The 17,930-nt window shown below is 51.8% G+C and overlaps 6 protein-coding genes across 6 annotated transcripts; 4 read left to right on the top strand and 2 right to left on the bottom strand.

The window, feature by feature from the left end:
• Positions 1-462: 462 nt before the first annotated feature.
• IAQ61_011872 (uncharacterized protein) lies at positions 463-4,111 on the top strand (the record flags this gene model as incomplete). The annotated part of the gene is made up of 3 exons (XM_003844400.1): positions 463-859; positions 916-2,978; positions 3,029-4,111. 3 exons carry the CDS (start codon positions 463-465, stop codon positions 4,109-4,111), a joined length of 3,543 nt encoding a protein of 1,180 aa, XP_003844448.1.
• Positions 4,112-5,392: 1,281 nt separating this feature from the next.
• IAQ61_011871 (uncharacterized protein) lies at positions 5,393-10,178 on the top strand (the record flags this gene model as incomplete). Its single annotated transcript, XM_003844399.2, has 10 exons — positions 5,393-5,831; positions 5,884-5,919; positions 5,969-6,173; positions 6,260-6,518; positions 6,575-6,718; positions 6,766-7,646; positions 8,136-8,416; positions 8,542-8,883; positions 9,338-10,125; positions 10,170-10,178. The coding sequence occupies exons 1-10, from the start codon at positions 5,651-5,653 to the stop codon at positions 10,176-10,178; spliced, it is 3,126 nt and encodes a 1,041-aa protein (XP_003844447.2). The 5' UTR covers positions 5,393-5,650.
• Positions 10,179-10,733: 555 nt separating this feature from the next.
• IAQ61_011870 (uncharacterized protein) lies at positions 10,734-11,947 on the bottom strand (the record flags this gene model as incomplete). The annotated part of the gene is made up of 2 exons (XM_003844396.1): positions 10,734-11,502; positions 11,574-11,947. 2 exons carry the CDS (start codon positions 11,945-11,947, stop codon positions 10,734-10,736), a joined length of 1,143 nt encoding a protein of 380 aa, XP_003844444.1.
• Positions 11,948-12,708: 761 nt separating this feature from the next.
• On the top strand, positions 12,709-14,989 carry IAQ61_011869 (uncharacterized protein). Its single transcript, XM_066099382.1, has 5 exons — positions 12,709-13,483; positions 13,536-13,802; positions 13,850-14,282; positions 14,336-14,728; positions 14,783-14,989. The coding sequence occupies exons 1-5, from the start codon at positions 13,217-13,219 to the stop codon at positions 14,827-14,829; spliced, it is 1,407 nt and encodes a 468-aa protein (XP_065950901.1). The 5' UTR covers positions 12,709-13,216; the 3' UTR covers positions 14,830-14,989.
• A 147-nt stretch (positions 14,990-15,136) lies between these two features.
• Positions 15,137-16,435, top strand: IAQ61_011868 (uncharacterized protein; the record flags this gene model as incomplete). The annotated part of the gene is made up of 1 exon (XM_003844394.1): positions 15,137-16,435. The coding sequence occupies one exon, from the start codon at positions 15,137-15,139 to the stop codon at positions 16,433-16,435; it is 1,299 nt and encodes a 432-aa protein (XP_003844442.1).
• Positions 16,436-16,899: 464 nt separating this feature from the next.
• On the bottom strand, positions 16,900-17,187 carry IAQ61_011867 (uncharacterized protein; the record flags this gene model as incomplete). The annotated part of the gene is made up of 1 exon (XM_003844393.2): positions 16,900-17,187. One exon carries the CDS (start codon positions 17,185-17,187, stop codon positions 16,900-16,902), a length of 288 nt encoding a protein of 95 aa, XP_003844441.2.
• Between the last annotated feature and the right edge of the window lie 743 nt (positions 17,188-17,930).

The raw sequence follows: 17,930 nt of genomic DNA, 5'->3' as shown, positions 1-17,930 counted from the left end.
GGTGTGCGATTGCGAGGTGGGCGGTGTCCTAGGAGGCATGAGGCTGTTGTGCTGTCGTGAATGTGAAAGTGAAAGTGTTGTGAATGTGGTGGCTTGCAGGTTGGGCGTGTGGTTGCGGGGAGCTCGGGGGTGCATATCTACCCTTGTAGGTAACCGGGTAGGCTGTAGGGGCCTCGTTAGTGTAAGACTGCAAGTGTGCATGCTATTGCACTGTAGAGTAGGGGTGTTTGTGCCAAGACTACGGCCTGCCGAGTCGCGCGCGCTTCCCTTGTCCGGGAGCTTTGCTTTTCTCAACCCACTCATTCACTGCCCATCCAACCCATCGTCGCACGCACTTCGCCCTCGACGGCCTGTCTCCCCCTTGCTATGTCGCGCTAATCACCTTCTCCACGTTCTCTCCACATCAGAGCCCCGAAAACAAAAGGACAGCTCTCCCAATCGCGAGAGCCCTTCATCATCTCCATGGCCGCCGTCTACGCGAATGGCGCGAATGGCGTGAATGGCGCGGGCTCCATGTTCCCCCCGCCGCGCTATTCGGACGTGCCCAGTGCCATCACCATCTCAGTCGCCGATGACGAGGGAGGCCAGCTCGATGTCGAGATCCCGCTAGACGAGGATATTCAGGACGACCCTACCGAGCTGTGCGCCATTCTCGAAAACGAAAAGAGCTTGACGTCCACTTGGGTTAAGGTCGCAGTGGCCTACGCAAAGCACAAGAAGGTTCATGTGGCCATAGACGTCTTGAGCCAGGCGATTCAGGTCTTTGGCAACGCGCGCGGCGAGGACAGGCTCAGCATCCTCAACGGCCTGTGCTGGCTGTATCTCCTCAAGTGTCGGGAGGCGCCCCGTACCAAGCAGGGTATGGCAACAAACCCCACCCATGAGACGCGCAAACATGAAAGCTGACCTGTGTAGACTCCCAGACGGATCCCGATGTCAAGTTGAAGGACTACTACCTGCAAGCAGCCACCAGTGTGCTCAACGACGCCTCTCGAATTAGCCCCTCGCACCCACCGCTGTTCCTCGCTCGCGGTGTCCTCTACCTCCTCCGCGCCTCCCTCCAAGGCCCTGCGACGACGGCTGGACCCAATGCTGTGAGCCCCGAACGCATGGAGACACTCAAGCAGGCTGCCAAATGCTTCGAAGATGCACTCAGGGCATCGGGTGGGAGGAACTTGATGGCCAAGATGGGCAAGGCGCGCGTCCATTATTCCATGGGCAAGTGGGCGGATGCTCTCAAGGGATACCAGAACATCCTGGAGAGTTCCCCAGACATGCTGGATCCTGATCCGCGCATCGGCATCGGCTGCTGCTTTTGGCAGCTCGGTTTCAAACACGACGCTGCGGGCGCATGGCAGCGATCGCTCGAGTTGAACCCAAAATCCAAGATTGCGCTTACCCTGTTGGGCATTTACAACCTCCACCTAACCGCCAGCTACTCGTCGACAGACCCCAAATTCGTCGAGCTATACAAGAAGGCAATCAACCAATACATTGTACCCTCGACCAAGCTGGACAACCAATTCCCCCTCACATGCGCCACCCTAGGAAGCCATTTCCTCGTCAGGCGTGACTTTGCAAAGACGGAGACGGTGGCTATGCGCGCCATCAGTCTGACGGATACCAATGCCATTGCCAGTGACGGCTGGCATCTTCGGGCCAAGAAGGCACATCATGAAGAGGACATTGCAAAAGCCGCCGAGTACTATTCAAAGTCTGATCAGGCCCGAGGTGGTGAGGAACGTGGTTTCATCCCAGCGAAATTTGGGTTGGCACAGATGAATGTTCTGATGAGCAACTATGATGGCGCCAAATTTCGTCTCGAAAAGATCCTACAGCAGTCGCCCGTTTTAGAAGCGCAAACACTGCTTGGCACGCTGTACGCAGAGGATGTCTTCGCCGCTCAGAACAGCAAATCCACCGAGGACAAGTCGGCGGAACTCAGAAAGGCTCTCAAATATCTCGAGACAGTTCAAAGTGCCTGGAAAGACCCAAAGCGAAAGGCCGTCCCCGACCAGTCAGTTTTGTTGAACCTGGCTAGGTTATACGAAATTGACCACCCAGAAAAGAGCTTGAGGTGTCTTGAAGAGGTGGAACAAATGGAGCTGGACGCAATCCCCGAAGAAGACTATCCGGAAGGCATTGAAGACCCAATTCAGGTCAAGGCGGCGTTGCGCGAGTTCCTCCCCCCTCACTTACTCAACAACATGGGTTGCTTCCATTACCAGGCAGATCGCTTTGTTACAGCACGTGAATTTTTCCAGACGGCCCTGAATGCCTGCGTCAAGGCAGAGAGTCGTGACGAGGGCATCGACACGGACGCACTCGTCACTTCAATCAGTTACAATCTTGCACGCACGTACGAAGCCGAGGGTATGTGGAAGGATGCTAGGAGCGTTTATGACAGTCTTCTTCAACGACATGGGGACTACATTGACGCACGCCTCCGTTTGGCCTACATTTCTCTGCGGGAGAACCCCGAGGGCGAAGGTCCCAGGGCGGTCAAGGATCTTTTCAAGGCGAACGAGGACAACACCGAGGTCAGGGCGCTGTATGGCTGGATGCTGAATAAGACCAAGAGGAGGACCTCGCAATTCGTAACCGACGAGGAACAGCGACATTACAAGCACACTCTCCAGAAGTTTGACAAGCATGACGCCTATTCCTTGATGGGTATGGGTAACATCACTCTGGCGATTGCCCGCGAGATGCCGAGGAGCTCAGAACAAGAGAAGGAGAAACGACGGAAGCAATACGAGCGAGCGGTTGAGTTCTTCGAGAAAGTCTTGCAGATTGACCCCAGAAACGCGTATGCTGCGCAAGGTATCGCAATCGCTTTGGTAGAGGACAAGAGGGATTACTCGACCGCCTTGCAGATCTTTACCAAGGTCAAGGAGACACTCAAGGATCACAGTGTCTACACCAACCTCGGGCATACTTACTGTGAGATCAAGCAGTACAACCGAGCCATTGAAAATGTAGGTAAAATCAAGTCCATCTCAGGATTCACGTGCTGACAAAATCACAGTATGAAGCAGCCCTGGCTCGCGATCGCCAAAATGACCCAAAGATCCTTCAATGTCTGGGACGAACCTGGTATCTCCGCGCCCGCCACGAGAACAGCATGGCCGGTTTCCGCACCGCGCTCGACTACTCCAAGCAGGTTCTCTCCATCATGCCCACAGATTTATCTGCTCAGTTCAACGTCGCCTTCCTGCAGTTCCAAGTGGCAACCGTGCTATACAACCTTCCCGAGAACCAACGCACCCTGGAAGAAGTTGATTCGGCAATCGTCGGTCTCGCCGAAGCCATCGATACCATGGACAAACTTGCCAAAGAGGAACATCCCCCCTTCCCTCGCTCCGACATTACCTCTCGTGCAAACATGGGTCGCAACACAATGGTCAAGCAACTCGAACGTGTCCGTGAGAAGCAACTCGCCTACGAAGGTGAAGCACTCTCCAAGAAAGAAACCGCGCGCCGCCTCCGCGAAGCCGAACTTGCGCGTCGCGCAGAAGAAGAAGCACGTAAAGCTGCCGAGGCGGCCGAAAGGAAGCGCAAGCTCCTCGAAGAGCAAGAACGCATTGCCCAGCGTGACCGTGAACTCATGGAGCTCCGCAGTCTGGACGAGCGCAAGCGCATGGAGGAGGAAGAGGACCGAGAGACGAGGAAGGCGGAGCGCAGGAGTCGACCCAAAGGCCCGAAGCGCAAGAAGAAGGATGCGGATTCGGACACGGCGGCTAGTGGGTCTGAAGACGAGCGCAGGAGTAGACGCAGACGGACGACTGTGAGTGGCACCGAGGCTGGAAGCGACGACGAGAAGCCGCGGGAGAAGAAGAAGAGAAAGCTTGCGAGGAAGAGTGAGCCCGCGGGCAAGTACAAGAGTAAGGAGTACATTGATAGCGAGAGCGATGAGGAGCTGGCTGCGGAGACTGCGGCGCCCGAGGATGAGGCAGCAGGCAAAGAGGCAGAGAGTAGAGATGAGGAAGCTGCGACGGCGGCACCCCGACCCCGCAAAGCTCGCGTCGTAGACGACGAAGACGAGGATGAAGACGAAGGGACTACAGCGCCAAAGACTGACGTGGCAATGGAGGAAGACGAGGACGAATAGGAAAGATGCTTGTTTGGAAGCGAAAATGTCGTCTTGAGCAACGGGAAAGGGAAAAGGCGTTTGGCAATGTCTTGTTCTTGCTACTCGAAAGGGAAGGTGTCGTAGTTACAGATATCAGGTCCTTTCTTTTCCTATCCAAGGGGACAAGTTTTTTTTTGGAGCTCGTTGTTGCATTACCTACTGCATAAGCTATGGCGTCTCTGGAAAGATTCAGATGTAGGAATCGGGAACGCGGTTCTAGGATAATGCAGAGAATTTTGGCGTGTTGGCTTTGGAGAGCAGTGGGCTTTTCTTGACGACTGTGTATGTACGGTATAGGGATATGTCTGTGATGGGCCCTATTAGCAGCAGGATATGGTGGTACCCAGTCTTTCACGTCGCCGCACGAGATACCAAGTCGACTGACCCAGCACCACCCTACCCATCCCTTTCCATTTACCCAGATCAATCCCATATACTCCCAACCATGCACACAAACTCCACCCTACCTGCACAGCACATGTAACCATTGAACACCCACACACCAGCCCACGTGACCCCCCCCCCCCCCAAGGCATGTCGGCGAGGTCCCGTATCCCCCGTCCGTGCGCGCCCCTCCCACATCGCCGACAGCGAAACCAACTAGCACACATCAAGTTCCCATCGTTCGCACTAGCTATTCAATCCTCCTAACCATCACCGGCCATCTTCCAGCTCGACCGCGATGGTTTGTCAGATATGGCAAGGCAAGGCAAGGCAAGGCGGAGAGCGCCCTGGAGAGGCGAAGATTTTTTCAGGATTGCATTGGGGATGATTAGTTATTACCGGTGCAATGGGTGGCGGTTGTATGCGTGTTTGTGCTCTTTTAGGCAGTGCCTGCAGAACAGGATTCTGGCAAGTAAATGAACGGCGTGGGGGATTTTTTATTTTTATTTTTTGGATTGGTTAATCTCCAGGTTTCTCATTCCTGGGGAGGGAGGGATCTGGTTGAATGTTAATTTCGAAGCCCTTGGTCGTGGATGGCTCGGTCATGTAGTTGTACTTCTTTGTCTCTCTCTCTCTCTCTCTCTCTCTCTTTACCTACATGCGCTACAACAGCACGCCCCTCTCCAACCCAGCTCACGTAATGCGCATTCTCCCAACCACCCCATCCCCCTCGTATCATTAGCCCACTGGGTTCCCGAGCGCCTAGGTTGCAGCGGGAAGAATTAGGAGAGATGACGATGGTAGGCGGGCGTGGCGATCCCTGCTTACGCTGTCACCTTTTTTTTATTTAGCGCGTGCAGCGTTGCAGACTCGGGTCGCCGAAACTCTTTGTTGCTAAGCGGGTTCGTCGATGATAAGGTCGCCTGGGTTTTAGGGCCGGTGGGATGTATATATATATATATATATATATGACGGAGGGGTGTGGTAGGGCTGTTTTCGGGATATGCAAATCTGAAGCTGCTTTGGGTTTTTATTTCCGTCCGACTTTTTTTGGAAAGCAATTGGTATACGCAGTTGCGTACTTGGTCTTTTGTTCAGGTACGAGATTGACGGGATTACGATTACCAGTATAGGATGACTTCCTCGAATAATACGGCAGATGTGGAGAAGGATGCTGTGGATGCGGATTATGCTCATTTGACGAATGAGGAGCTTCATCACTTTAGCTGGGACGGCGTGACGGTCACTGTGAAGGATCGGGGTACAAAGCAGCCTCTCGATCTTCTCTCCAATGTCAATGGCTTCGTCGAAGCCGGTAAGGCCTTCCACCTTATATTCCCATTTTCTCGGTACTAACAGACTTGTAGGTGAGATGATCGCCTTGATGGGCCCCAGTGGATCAGGTAAATTGCGTTTTCACAGTCTACTCCCTACACTGCTCATTCATCCCAGGAAAAACCACGCTCTTGAACGTTCTGGCACATCGCGCTGCAACAGCCAATTCGACGGGACAGCAAAACCTGCTGGTCAATGGGGCACCGACTAACCTTACTACCTTTCGAAAGCTGAGCTCGTATGTTGAACAAGAGGATGCTTTGGTTGGAAGTCTTACCGTAAGGGAGACGATGTACTTTGCAGCCAAGCTTGCGCTACCGAGGTATGTCTTTACTTACTTGTCCTTGATCCATCATCCAATACTTTACATGGTGTCTCATTAACAGGATACTGACTGGTGCTATCAAGCTCAGTGACGAAGAACGAACGCAAGGCACGAATTGACGGTCTGCTCTCTGCCTTTGGACTCCAGAACCAAGCCAATACCCTTATTGGTACACCAATTCGCAAAGGCCTCTCTGGTGGCCAGAAGAGGAGAGTCAGCGTGGCTAGTCAATTGATAACTAGTCCCAAGATACTGTTTCTGGATGAACCGACGAGCGGTTTGGACTCGGCAGCGAGTTTCGAGGTTATGAGCTTCGTAAGGGATGTCGCAAAGAAGCACAAGGTAATTCACTCATCATATATCCTTCCTGATTGTCATGAAAACTAACGACAGGGCAGATTTTGGTCATTGCTTCCATTCATCAGCCATCCACTACTACATTCGAACTATTTGACAAGCTCATGCTGCTTTCGCGTGGCAAGGTCGTGTACAATGGACCTGTGACTGCTATCAACGACTACTTTTCCCAACTGGGCTACGAGGTGCGCATCTCCAAGCCATGAATGATTGGACATACTGACAACCATAGATGCCACTTTATACGAATCCCGCCGAACATGTAATCCAGCTCGTGAATACCGACTTTTCGCACGACCAAGGGAAGTCGGCAGACCGTCTTACCCACCTCCACACCTCATGGGCCAACTCCAGCACCGCCGCCTCCATTGCTTCTCGCATCCACGAGACATCTTCAGCAAGCTCAGCCTTGCCCTCACATGCTACAGCCACAACGTCACCAAAGACAGCCAACCCCCTTTTCGTCCCACTAACACTCATCCACCGCTCCTTCATCAAGAGTTACCGCGACATCGTCGCCTACGGCATCCGCATCGCAATGTACATTGGGCTTGCCATCCTAATGGGCACCGTCTGGCTACGCCTTGACCCCGTCCAAGCCAACATCCAATCCTTCACCAATGCGATATTCTTCGGCGGAGCATTCATGTCCTTCATGGCCGTTGCCTACATCCCCGCCTTCCTCGAGGATCTCAGCATCTACACCAAAGAACGAGCGAATGGCCTGTACGGCCCCACGGCCTTTATGATTGCAAACTTCATCATCGGCATACCCTACCTCTTCCTCATCACCATTCTCTTCTCCGTTATTTCCTACTGGCTTGGCAACTTTCGCCCCACCGCAGACGGCTTCTGGATGTGGGTGCTCTGGCTCTTCCTCGATCTCCTGGCCGCCGAGTCGCTCGTCGTTCTCCTCTCCTCGCTGATCCCCATCTTCGTTGTTGCGCTGGCTGCGACGGCGTTTGCGAATGGGCTGTGGATGTGTGTGAATGGGTTCATGGTGCAGCCCGAGACGCTGAATGTCTTCTGGCGATATGTGTTTCACTATATTGATTACCAGGCCTACGTCTTCCGTGGCATGATGGTGAATGAGTTTGGCAAGCGGAATTATTCGTGCGAGATGCTGGAGGGGGGAGGGTGTCAGTGCATGTATCCCAGCGCTCTGCAGGATCAGTGTATGGTGGAGGGCAAGGCGGTGTTGGGGATGTATGGGTATAATACTGCGAATGTGGGCAGGTATGTTGGGTATATGCTGGTGATTGTGTTTGTGTATCGGGTGTTGGGCTGGGTGGTGCTGATGTTGAGGAAGCATTAAGGTGCTTCGGTATGGTGATTTGGTGGACACTGATATCTCAGGTAATCGCATAATCATAATAGATAGTTCCCAGGGTAGGTACCGGTAGATCGCATGCGTAGACATGATCAATACTCCACTTTACATTCTAGAGGCTAGATCTCACCGCAGCCATGTGCAATTCACGAGACTCAACCCTTGACCGGTTATCAGCTTCATCCTACTAGGCATCAGCTGGTGAGATATATGAGTAAGCAACATGGTGTTCGCTCTCTCCAAAGAGCGAGCCTAGTCTTGATCTCCTCTAGTGCAATGGACAACTCCCCCATTGGGATCAACCTTGTACGTCACCTATATGTAGACGACACTTCCAGTTCTCGATATCGAACAGGCATGCTCATCTCTCGCATAAGTACCTCCAGAAATCTTGTCTTCAACCTCGCAACTTCTTCACGGAATTTTGCATTCCAAGCCTCGAGATCTTTCTCCCAGACAAGACGCATCATGGCACCTGTTCCCATCGTCCTATGCGGTCTGCATGCGACTATCGCAACTACGGTTCGCAAGGGATTGCTACCTGAATTTGATGGTATGTAAAAAGATGCATCTTGAGAATACATCTTGAGAGATTTTCGCCATTCATGTGCAGTACACGTCAAACCAGTCTACACATGTACCAGCACACCCTCACTCACATCTAACACCACAACCCAGTCATCCACATCGTTCTCTCCGTCGAATCCGGCGTCTCAGACATCCCCCTCTTGCTCAATTCCCAGCCCCCACCCAACGCCTCCTCCAACCACGGCTCGCAAAACTACACCAAGCCTCCCCTCGCGGTTGCGCTTGGCGGCGGCTTTGACGACGAAATGTTCGACAAGATCAAGGGCGCCTGTGATGGTGCGCCGCATATCGCGTGGCTGAGAACGGATAAGAGTAAGATGCCTGGCCCGCCACAGCCGGATCATTTGGAGGAGTATGGGGACATTGTGGCTGGGAGGCTGAAGAAGAGATTGAGTGAATTGAAGATTGGAGAGGAGGGTGCAGTGGCCGAGGGTGTGTTTTGGTTTTGAAGGCGGTTGTGTATGGCGCGCACTTTTGTTTGCTTGAATGGGATGGGTGTGGATGGCGTGGCTTGCCTGTTAGAAGGTTAGCGTTGTGACCCCACTTTGACTATGGTATACATTCACTGGACGGGGCCTTGGCGACGTGACTCATTTTGTATCATACCGATCAGCTTGGCAAATCTAGGACCGTTTTGTCACTTGTGTATCCTATGGATGTTTTTTATTCTGGGGTCAATTGAAATTCGCGCCGGGTTGTGAAGGGTGATGAGATTGGTGGGCAAGCATAAAGGAGACTATTCCCTTGAGGTGAGCAGCTCCCATTCCAGCCTGATGCAAATCCTGCCTTTTTCCTTCGACATAAATTGCCATTTCCAAGAATTCGTTGAACGAGTTTAAAATAGACATGGATGCAACGGCCCCTAATCTCCATCTTACCACCATAGATGGTCTGCGCAACTGTCTCATTGCAACAGGTCAATCAAACGACGACGAGATCGTCCTCCTCTCTGGTGGAAACGCAAACTACGTCTACCGAGTCACTGGCACGGACAGTTCGACCAGAATCTACAAACATGCGGCACCTTACTCACGCTCCAGCAAGGACTTTGCGCTTGACGTCCGCCGCATGGACTATGAAGCCTTCATCTTGAACTTCCTTTCCACTGTACCCCCAACATCACACACATCCGGACAAACCACAATTACAGTACAGACTCCGTCTCTGGTCAGCTACGACCAACCTCAAAAGCTCCTATGCATCACCGACGGCGGGACTCGCAACCTAAAAGCCGCATACGATGATCCCAAACTCGACATCCCAGCCGTCGGACACGCTCTAGCACACTGGCTCGCAGACCTACACCACACCTCGAAACCCACTTCTCTCACCCCATCGACACCGTCTTCACAAACAAACACCGTTGATACACCAACCACGCCACACCAGCAGACTCACAACAACAACCCCATTGCCCTACACCTTTACCGCCACTCCTACGACAACCTCCATCTCGCCCTCCAAGACTTCTCACACGACCCCCAACTCGGCAAAACCATAAACACGCAATTCGGCACCCTCCTCGCCACAGACAACGAATGCATCTGCCACGGCGACTTCTGGCCCGGCAACATCCTACTGCACACGGGACCTGCACCACACGCCGCGGCAACGAAGCTCGAGCTCAGCATTGTAGACTGGGAACTCGTTCGGCGCGGCACGAGCGCTACGGACGTGGGGCAGTTTGCGGCTGAGGCTTGGTTGCATGATCGGTTTAGGGGTGGTAGGGGCCTGTTGCGCGCGTTTTTGGAGGCGTATGCGGGGCGCAGAGGAGGGGTGGTTGCGGGGTGGGTGAGGAGGATGGTGGTGCATTGGGCGGTGCATGTTGCGTTTTGGCCGACGAGGGTGGAGTGGGCTGATTTGGAGGGGACGCGGGTGGTGGTTGGTATGGGGGTTGAGGTGTTGAAGGCGGTGTTGGAGGGGGACTGGGAGAGGATTTTTGGGACGGGGTTGCTGGGAGGTGTGGGGGATGTTTTGAGGGGGATGGTGGTGTGAGTGGGGGGGTGGGTGTGTTGTTTGGATGTGTTTCCAGGTGGTTTTTTGTGTGGAGCTGGTGATGTATTTGTTGTTCACCCCTCGAGCATCCTCGGTCCATCTAAAGCCTCCTGAATTGAAAGAGTGAGGGGTCACAACAGTGTTGGAAGGGATATGCAAATTCCTTGACATGGATCCAGTTTACCTCCCACCTTGCTTGAAAGCGTATGTAGCCTCTTGGGTATTGAATTCCATATGGCCACAAGTAACAATAATTCAAAAAGTACTCACTGTCTCTGTCCTCACACTCACAAGCCCTTCTTCACAGCTCCAGCACTCATCTTCGCTTCAATCAGCGCCAGCTTCCCCTCCCTCCAATACCAAACAGCAGCGAGCGCCGCACCCGGTCCCGCAAGCCACGTCAACGACAACGCCGCCATTCCAGCTTCGATAACCTGTTCGCCAGTGACTGTGCCATGGAGCAATCGCTGTACATCGCACACAGCGATGAAAGCGGGTATCATATGTACCAATCCTGTAACAATCCAGTCGCATTGGAAGAGGTACAGTATGCCCGCGGATAGATCGTTTTTCCACTTGTAGGTACTGGGCACCCACACGGAGGCATATGTCACGCTGGGGTTTTCAGAAACCGAGACGCCGTAGATGGTGTACCAATGTACTGCTACGCTTGTGACGAAGAAGAAACCGTAGATTGCTTTAAGATGGGCGAGATCGGCAGTTTTTGCCTTTGATGTGGTTGATGTGGAGGTCGGAGACGAGACGAAGGGCGCGGCAAGCCAGAGCGGGATATTGACAAGGATTGGGGAAACTTGCCAGAAAGCAAGGATGTTTTGAACAGTGTTTAGGTCGTTTCCTGGCATGAACATTGCGATTGTGGGGAGGACGTAGAGTATGATTGTGGCTGGTAGGATGAGGCGTGCATATGGCAAAGGCACCGCCCGACCCTGGGAAAAGTATGATTTTGTAGCGGATAGTCGGTGGAAAAGGATCCACCAAATGGGAACAATCACACAAGCACCGATGTTCTGGTACAGAAACGCATACAGAGCCGTGCTGGTTCGAGGTCAGCCTCTCCCACCGTGATCGCATATAGGTCACGTGCAAGGAGTATGGGCGAAACTTACTACTTCAGCCAACTGCTCTGATTGCGCTCTCGACAAGCCTCGACATTCATAATGGCAATCATACCCGCTATCTGGCACAGGAAGTGGAGTTGCTGCCAATACAGCGCTTCGTTCCAACCAGTTGGACCATAGATGAACGCAGCGACGAGAAACGATAAGCCATCGTCGAGGGGCTTTACCCCAGTGAAATGCTGCTTAACGGGCATGCCATTGGGAAACGTGCCTGTTTCGGAAATATCTGCGAAGCCAACAGGGACATCGTTCAGGATGGGCGAGATACGCATGAACCATGCTCCAGCAGATGCAAGAACCGCGAAGGTGGCTAGGATTATCGCGTTGTGTGGATGACGGGTGGAAGGGGCTGGAGGTGCCATGGTAGCTGTTCTGAGCGTTTGGACACAGATCGTATGAAGATGTTTGTGCAGTTCCAAGTCCACGCCTAGACAGAGATCTCGCGAAGTTGGCTTTGCTTTGGGCCGCCTAAACTCCAACAGCTCATTACCCGGTTCCGGTACCGTTGAGGCCTGCTATCCTTCCCGAGGTTACAAAAATTTGCTTATGTAATTGCGATACACCAGGTTATTGACAGTGACACTTGCTCGTAGCTTGCAAGTTTCGAATGTGGTTTCTGGGGAATAACGTCGAAGTCACTACAGCTGCGTCGATGCGGTGTTTGACTTGGGCCTGCATGTGCATGTGCAGACTTGTCTGTGACGTTGGTCGCCAGCTAGGTAGACGCCTGAATGGCGCCGTAGAGTACCCACCTTGGTATGCAGGTTTCACAGCTCCTGATACTCGCATCCCGGACAGGATTGCAAGGCAGTGCCGATCAAGTGCATGGTGGGCGATGTTAAATGCGAAGCTGTAACTTGTGCCGTGAGCCGATGGTGTTGTTGTCGAGACAGATACATCCACAGTAGGTTTGTGAAAGGATAGCAAGCCTGCGACACTCATTGTTTTTTTTTTGCACTCAGTAATGCATTGTACTGTGTACCTAATCCACAGTGGAGACTGAGCAGCTCGGAATAGATGCCTTGCAAGTATAAATGCGGTAACCAAGTTCAGATATCAACGGTTTATGGAGACGTGGTCAACGCATTGGACATGGAATTTCCACCTGACGTCAGCACTCCTGATTCTAACCACGGTACGAGGCGTCCACACTAAGTCACAATCGCAACGGACTAGGAACAACGAACCAAATTCCAGGCATACCATAGAAGGTATTATATCTCTCAATTGATATTCTTAACCTCTGTTACCTACGAGGGTGCCTGCCAAGTATCTAACCGCACATCGCGCTCTAGTTGCGGCAAAGACGGGATCGCAGAAACCAACCCAAGTGATGTCATTCCTCGTTTCAACTTCCAAAGGCCGACGATGCAAGCATCAACAAAGCTTGTCCAGCGTATGCAGGGACGCGGACGGGACACTAGCCACAAGAAGTCTAATGTCGCCATCTTATGATGCGCTCTATGGCGCTATTACTTATTCCAACGTCCTCGTCTCTGGCATGACTTCGGACCGTCGTCTGATGCTTGACCTTGTCTGCCAGTAGCCTTCATTCTCCTCTCTTCTTCCCCATCAATTCTTCTGACAGGCCTTCCTGGACATTTCATCTATACCTTGCAAATCTAATTACCATGGTTGGGACCCGTCGAAGCCTCTTGAGAAATGGATCAAACAACAGTCTCAGTGGAGAACGCGACGGCGACGAATACACCAAGTATAAACGCGTCGATCTAGAGAGCGGCTATGGAACCATCAACCCTATCCGAGATTCACGGCAGAGATTCCGGGATGCGATTGAGCAGACGCTGCAAGCCAATCGGGCTGCGGACATGAAGAAAAAACTGATTGACAATGTCGACCACGGTGCATTGGAAATTTATCGCAAGAGTGATGAGAGTGTAAGGTCATTCGAAACATCTAAAGGGGGTCAGAAACTGATACAAGTCCTAGTTAAAATGCATCAAAAATAAAAAAGTGCGACAGTTCTACGAAGAGCAGAATAGTCGTATCGATGATTGGCTCGAGGTCGACATGGTGGTTTCCTCGCTCGCCGACGACATTGTTGACAGCATGCACCCTCGGGACACTGACAATGATGGGGTGGCAGAAGATCGTGGACCACTAGGTACCAGTGGAGAGAACCTCGAGCCGTTTCTACCGGAAGACGAACGAGAGAAACGCAGAAAGTCGTCCAAGCATGTAAAGTGGGCCATCAACGTAAGCAAGATAATCATGCCAAAAGTATGTCTACTGATTCAGTGTAGATCAATGTCGTCGTAAACATTTTTCTACTCGCAGCCAAGGGCGTAGCTGCTCTCTTCTCCAGCTCTCTGTCTCTGATCGCTTCCCTGGTGGACTCTGCTTTGGATCTCCTATGTACCGTCATCATCTGGGTTACCAACAGACTTGTGGGATGGCGCCTTACCAGCCTGAAGAAGAAGTTCCCCATCGGTCGAAGACGGCTGGAGCCGCTAGGTATATTGGTTTTCTCTATCATAATGGTCATTTCCTTCCTCCAGATCTTACAAGAATCGGTCAAGAAGCTTCTTCCGGACGGAGAGCATAAAGTGGCAACATTGCCACCAGCCGCCATATTTGCTATGGTAGCAACCATAGTCGTCAAAGGAATCATCTGGATAGGTTGTGCTAGGGTCAAGACGACACAAGTGCAGGCCTTAGCACAAGATTGCAAAACTGGTGAGTGGTCATATCGAGTCGATAACTGCCATCTGCACCGCTAATACAAGCAGACGTCTACTTCAATACCCTATCACTTCTCTTTCCGCTTATAGGACACCAAGCAAACGTTTGGTGGCTTGATCCTGTTGGTGCCTCGATTCTCTCACTGTTCATCATCTACGATTGGGCTGGTACATGTCTCGAGAATGTTACCCGTCTCACTGGCGAGGCGGCGAGTGATCGCATAGAAAGGAAGATGATGTTCATGGCTTACCGGTTCGCGCCGCTCGTAGGAGGTTTCAAGAGCATCAAGTGTTATCATGCGGGCGACGGCGTTTGTGTGGAGATCGACGTGCTTATGCCGGAGAATACGCCGCTTAGAAGGTGTCACGACGTTGCAGAGACACTCCAGTATTGTCTCGAAGGTCTGAATGAAGTAGACCGTGCGTTTGTAACAATGGATTGTAGGTCAACGTTAGGCTTGCGAAAATCCTGACGATGCTGACGTATAACAACAGACACTTCTCAGGGTCCAACTGGCCATGCAAACTCAGATGGCGAATGAATGCCGAAGGTTCATATGAACATATTGCGTTGCGGGGTTTAATGGCGCATTTTTCTTTCAGCATCAGCGAAGTTCTCTCCCATTCAATGTTACCTTGCGCGTTTTCACTACCCTCCTGCAACCGCAAGACGCGCTAGCAGCTGCCAAGACCCGAGGTCTCACCCTCCTTCACTGTATATAATCATTTCCAATGACTTTAACGTTGACTACCATCATCTGAGATCTATTCATTGATCTAGGCGATTCCTAACAACCCGAAACACACGACCATTTTCTGCCGCCCACCTCAGCGACCCGCCCTCCTCCAATGGCTCAGACTCCTCCTGTGCCTCGCACACTGAAAGAATTTCTTGCACACGGCATCGAGCCTGCTCAGTGCTCCATTTGTTACGAACCGTACAACTTCACCCATACGGCCATCAGGATTCGCGGATGTGGACATGAGTTCGGCAGAATCTGTCTGGAGAAGTGGCTACAGCAGTCTGACGCAACGGGCACATGTCCACACTGCCGGGGAGTACTGTTCAACAACCCTGAAAAGATTGAATCGGAAGCTCTGGAAGAAATGCGGGAAGATTTTGTAGAGAGTGGCCGCCAAGTCCGTTTTGCGCAAGGCCGTGTTTTACGACTGTTAGACCTCTGTGATCCACATGGGATCCTGATGTCGTTATGGCGTAACGTCCGCCAGGAATATGGTCTACTGGCACGCGAACATCTACAGAATGCGTGGTCAAGAGGTATTCGAGCGCTCGTACTCAACCTGACGCAGATTGATGAATCAGCGGGAGGTACCCATAGTAGTCATGACATCGTCATACTCGACCTATACATCCATTTTCCTTACGAGCGCAGCATCCTGGAGCTTTTCCCAGCCTCTACACCTGAGACTTGTCCGTTCGATGTGCTTTGTCGCAACTTCATTCGCGTCGCCAGACTCCTACCCAGTCTGCAGAATCCCAACTCGATCCTCCTGCGTGCCTTGATCATGTTCCAGATTCGCAATCCGACTACCTCCATGGCAACTGCTCTACAGGACATTGATGATGACCTTTTGAAGGCTGGCTCCAGCCGCTACTCCGTCTCGCACCATCCGGACTGGAGGACTCCAGTGTCGCGTTTATACCTCTTGCTCATACTCTTGGCTCACGACTACGAATACAATCTCCGCTTCCAGCCTCTGAAAGTCTACGATAGAGAAGATGTAGCACGGGTATTGCGTCTTCTCGAACGACCCATCTTCTTCGGCGAGACAACAAACACCATGCCACTTGATTCTGCTTTCTGCGAGCGAGTAGCGCGCTTCTACCATCTTTCCAAGGTTGGTCAGCCCCAGGATGATAACGAAGGAGGGCTGTTGGACCCATATATTGGCCGACGGACAATTTGCACTCATGTGCAGGGTCTCTGGGCGTGGTCAAAGACTCCCGGCAGCGCGCCGTGGGATGGTGTTACAGGGCCTGTGGACTATTCTAGTGATAGTGAGGACGAGGATGGCTTTGCGGATTGGGACCGGGCGCAGTCGGAGATTGATGATCTTGATGGACAAGAGCTTCCTGCACTCCTTCAGCTCGATGGAGTGGTTCATCGTACTGTTTTAGAGGGCTAATGGTTGCATGACTTTGATGGCTAGAGTGGGACGCGCACTTCTGTTGGTAGATAGCGAGACTTTGGGAATTCAGTTACAAGAGCATCTCAGTTGTACTTCTTGTGTTGGTTGACATAGGTCAGGCAAGTATTAGACACTAATCAAAACTATTCACTCGACTCAACTCTTCTTACATTTCAGTCGAAGCGGCCACAACATGTATTGCACGGTCATTTTTGTGGCAATTGTTCTTATACAGTGTCAAAAGTTCAATGGGTATCATATATCTGCCGCACAGCCTGTACTCCGGCTTGATGCTTCAGTGCACAACCAGTCTCGTTCCTCGTCCGTAGACGTTATATAAGCCCAGACGAACGCAGTGATACGCGAATCGTCATCCAAAAATCAAGTCCAAAACCAAAGCGAAAATTTCCAACACCCATACTCCGAAAAAAACCACGAAAGAACGCCAAACTCCCCCCTCTCTACGCCTCACTCCTGTTTGGCCTTTTGGCCTCCCTTTCCTGACCCAAGGTGTCGTGCTCGGCGGACACCTTGTGCTTCCGGGCAAGATCTGCTGGCGTCACCCGAGTCGGCCTGCTCCCAGGATTCAGCGCCTCTTCCATATCGAGCAGGTAGTTCTCGACAGCGTCCGGCTTTGTCCAGCGGTCGGCAAAGGGCTTGATGTACATGTGAACTAATGCGACCATCGCATCCAGCAAATGGAACAAGCCAACATCCTCAAACATGATTTCACTCACAATCAAGTCCATGAAGTTAGACTATTTAAGATAAGGAGACATGGAAAAAATATCTGGACCATGTGTATGTAATCATCTAGGACATCATGCATCTCCTCAGGTAGGTATGACAGGTCTTCGCGTTGCGCCTACGGCTCACTCATGATAGCCTTTTTGCAGAATATGTCTCGGCCGGTCATGTCAAGGATAAACCCCTCAGAACAGCGGGCGAGAAACACTTTTATGTGATTTTGACAGACTTTGATGCATGCAATTGTCAAGTGCCGGCCGATCTCATCGGTAGCCGCCAGGAGATATTTCGATATTTCGACGATTCATCACATGAATTTTAGGCTCTGGTCCGAACAGTGAAACCCCAGTTATCCATCCGAAATCCAGATGTGTTCAACTCCATGGGAATATTGCAGCTGTAAAGTTGAGAACATCGGCAGGCACCTTGGCTTTGCGAGGCCTTCAAATTGATGTACGACCAACATACAGGCGTCCAGCGGTACTTGAGACTGTTTATTATCCAACAAAGCTTCTTTGAAAGTAGTGATACATGCGGGAAAGTCTAGACGGTACTTCTCGAGCATGTGCGGCCACGCCTGCAACAACAGCTCTCTGCGCCAAGCGATTATCTTCTTCAACCAACGCTTCCCGTTACAAAGGGTCTTTCGAAAGCGAAGAAGCTATCCCTTTTGGCATTTTTTACTCATCTGCGAGTTTTGCGTCGAATAAAGTAGCATGCTTTGAAACTGCAGTGACCAGTACTG

The sequence above is a fragment of the Plenodomus lingam genome (assembly GCF_022343315.1).
Source record: "Plenodomus lingam strain CAN1 chromosome Unknown scaffold_20, whole genome shotgun sequence".
NCBI lineage: Eukaryota > Fungi > Ascomycota > Dothideomycetes > Pleosporales > Leptosphaeriaceae > Plenodomus > Plenodomus lingam.
The sequence above is the reverse complement of the archived record's forward strand: the minus strand, read 5'-3'. Positions and strand labels throughout refer to the sequence as shown.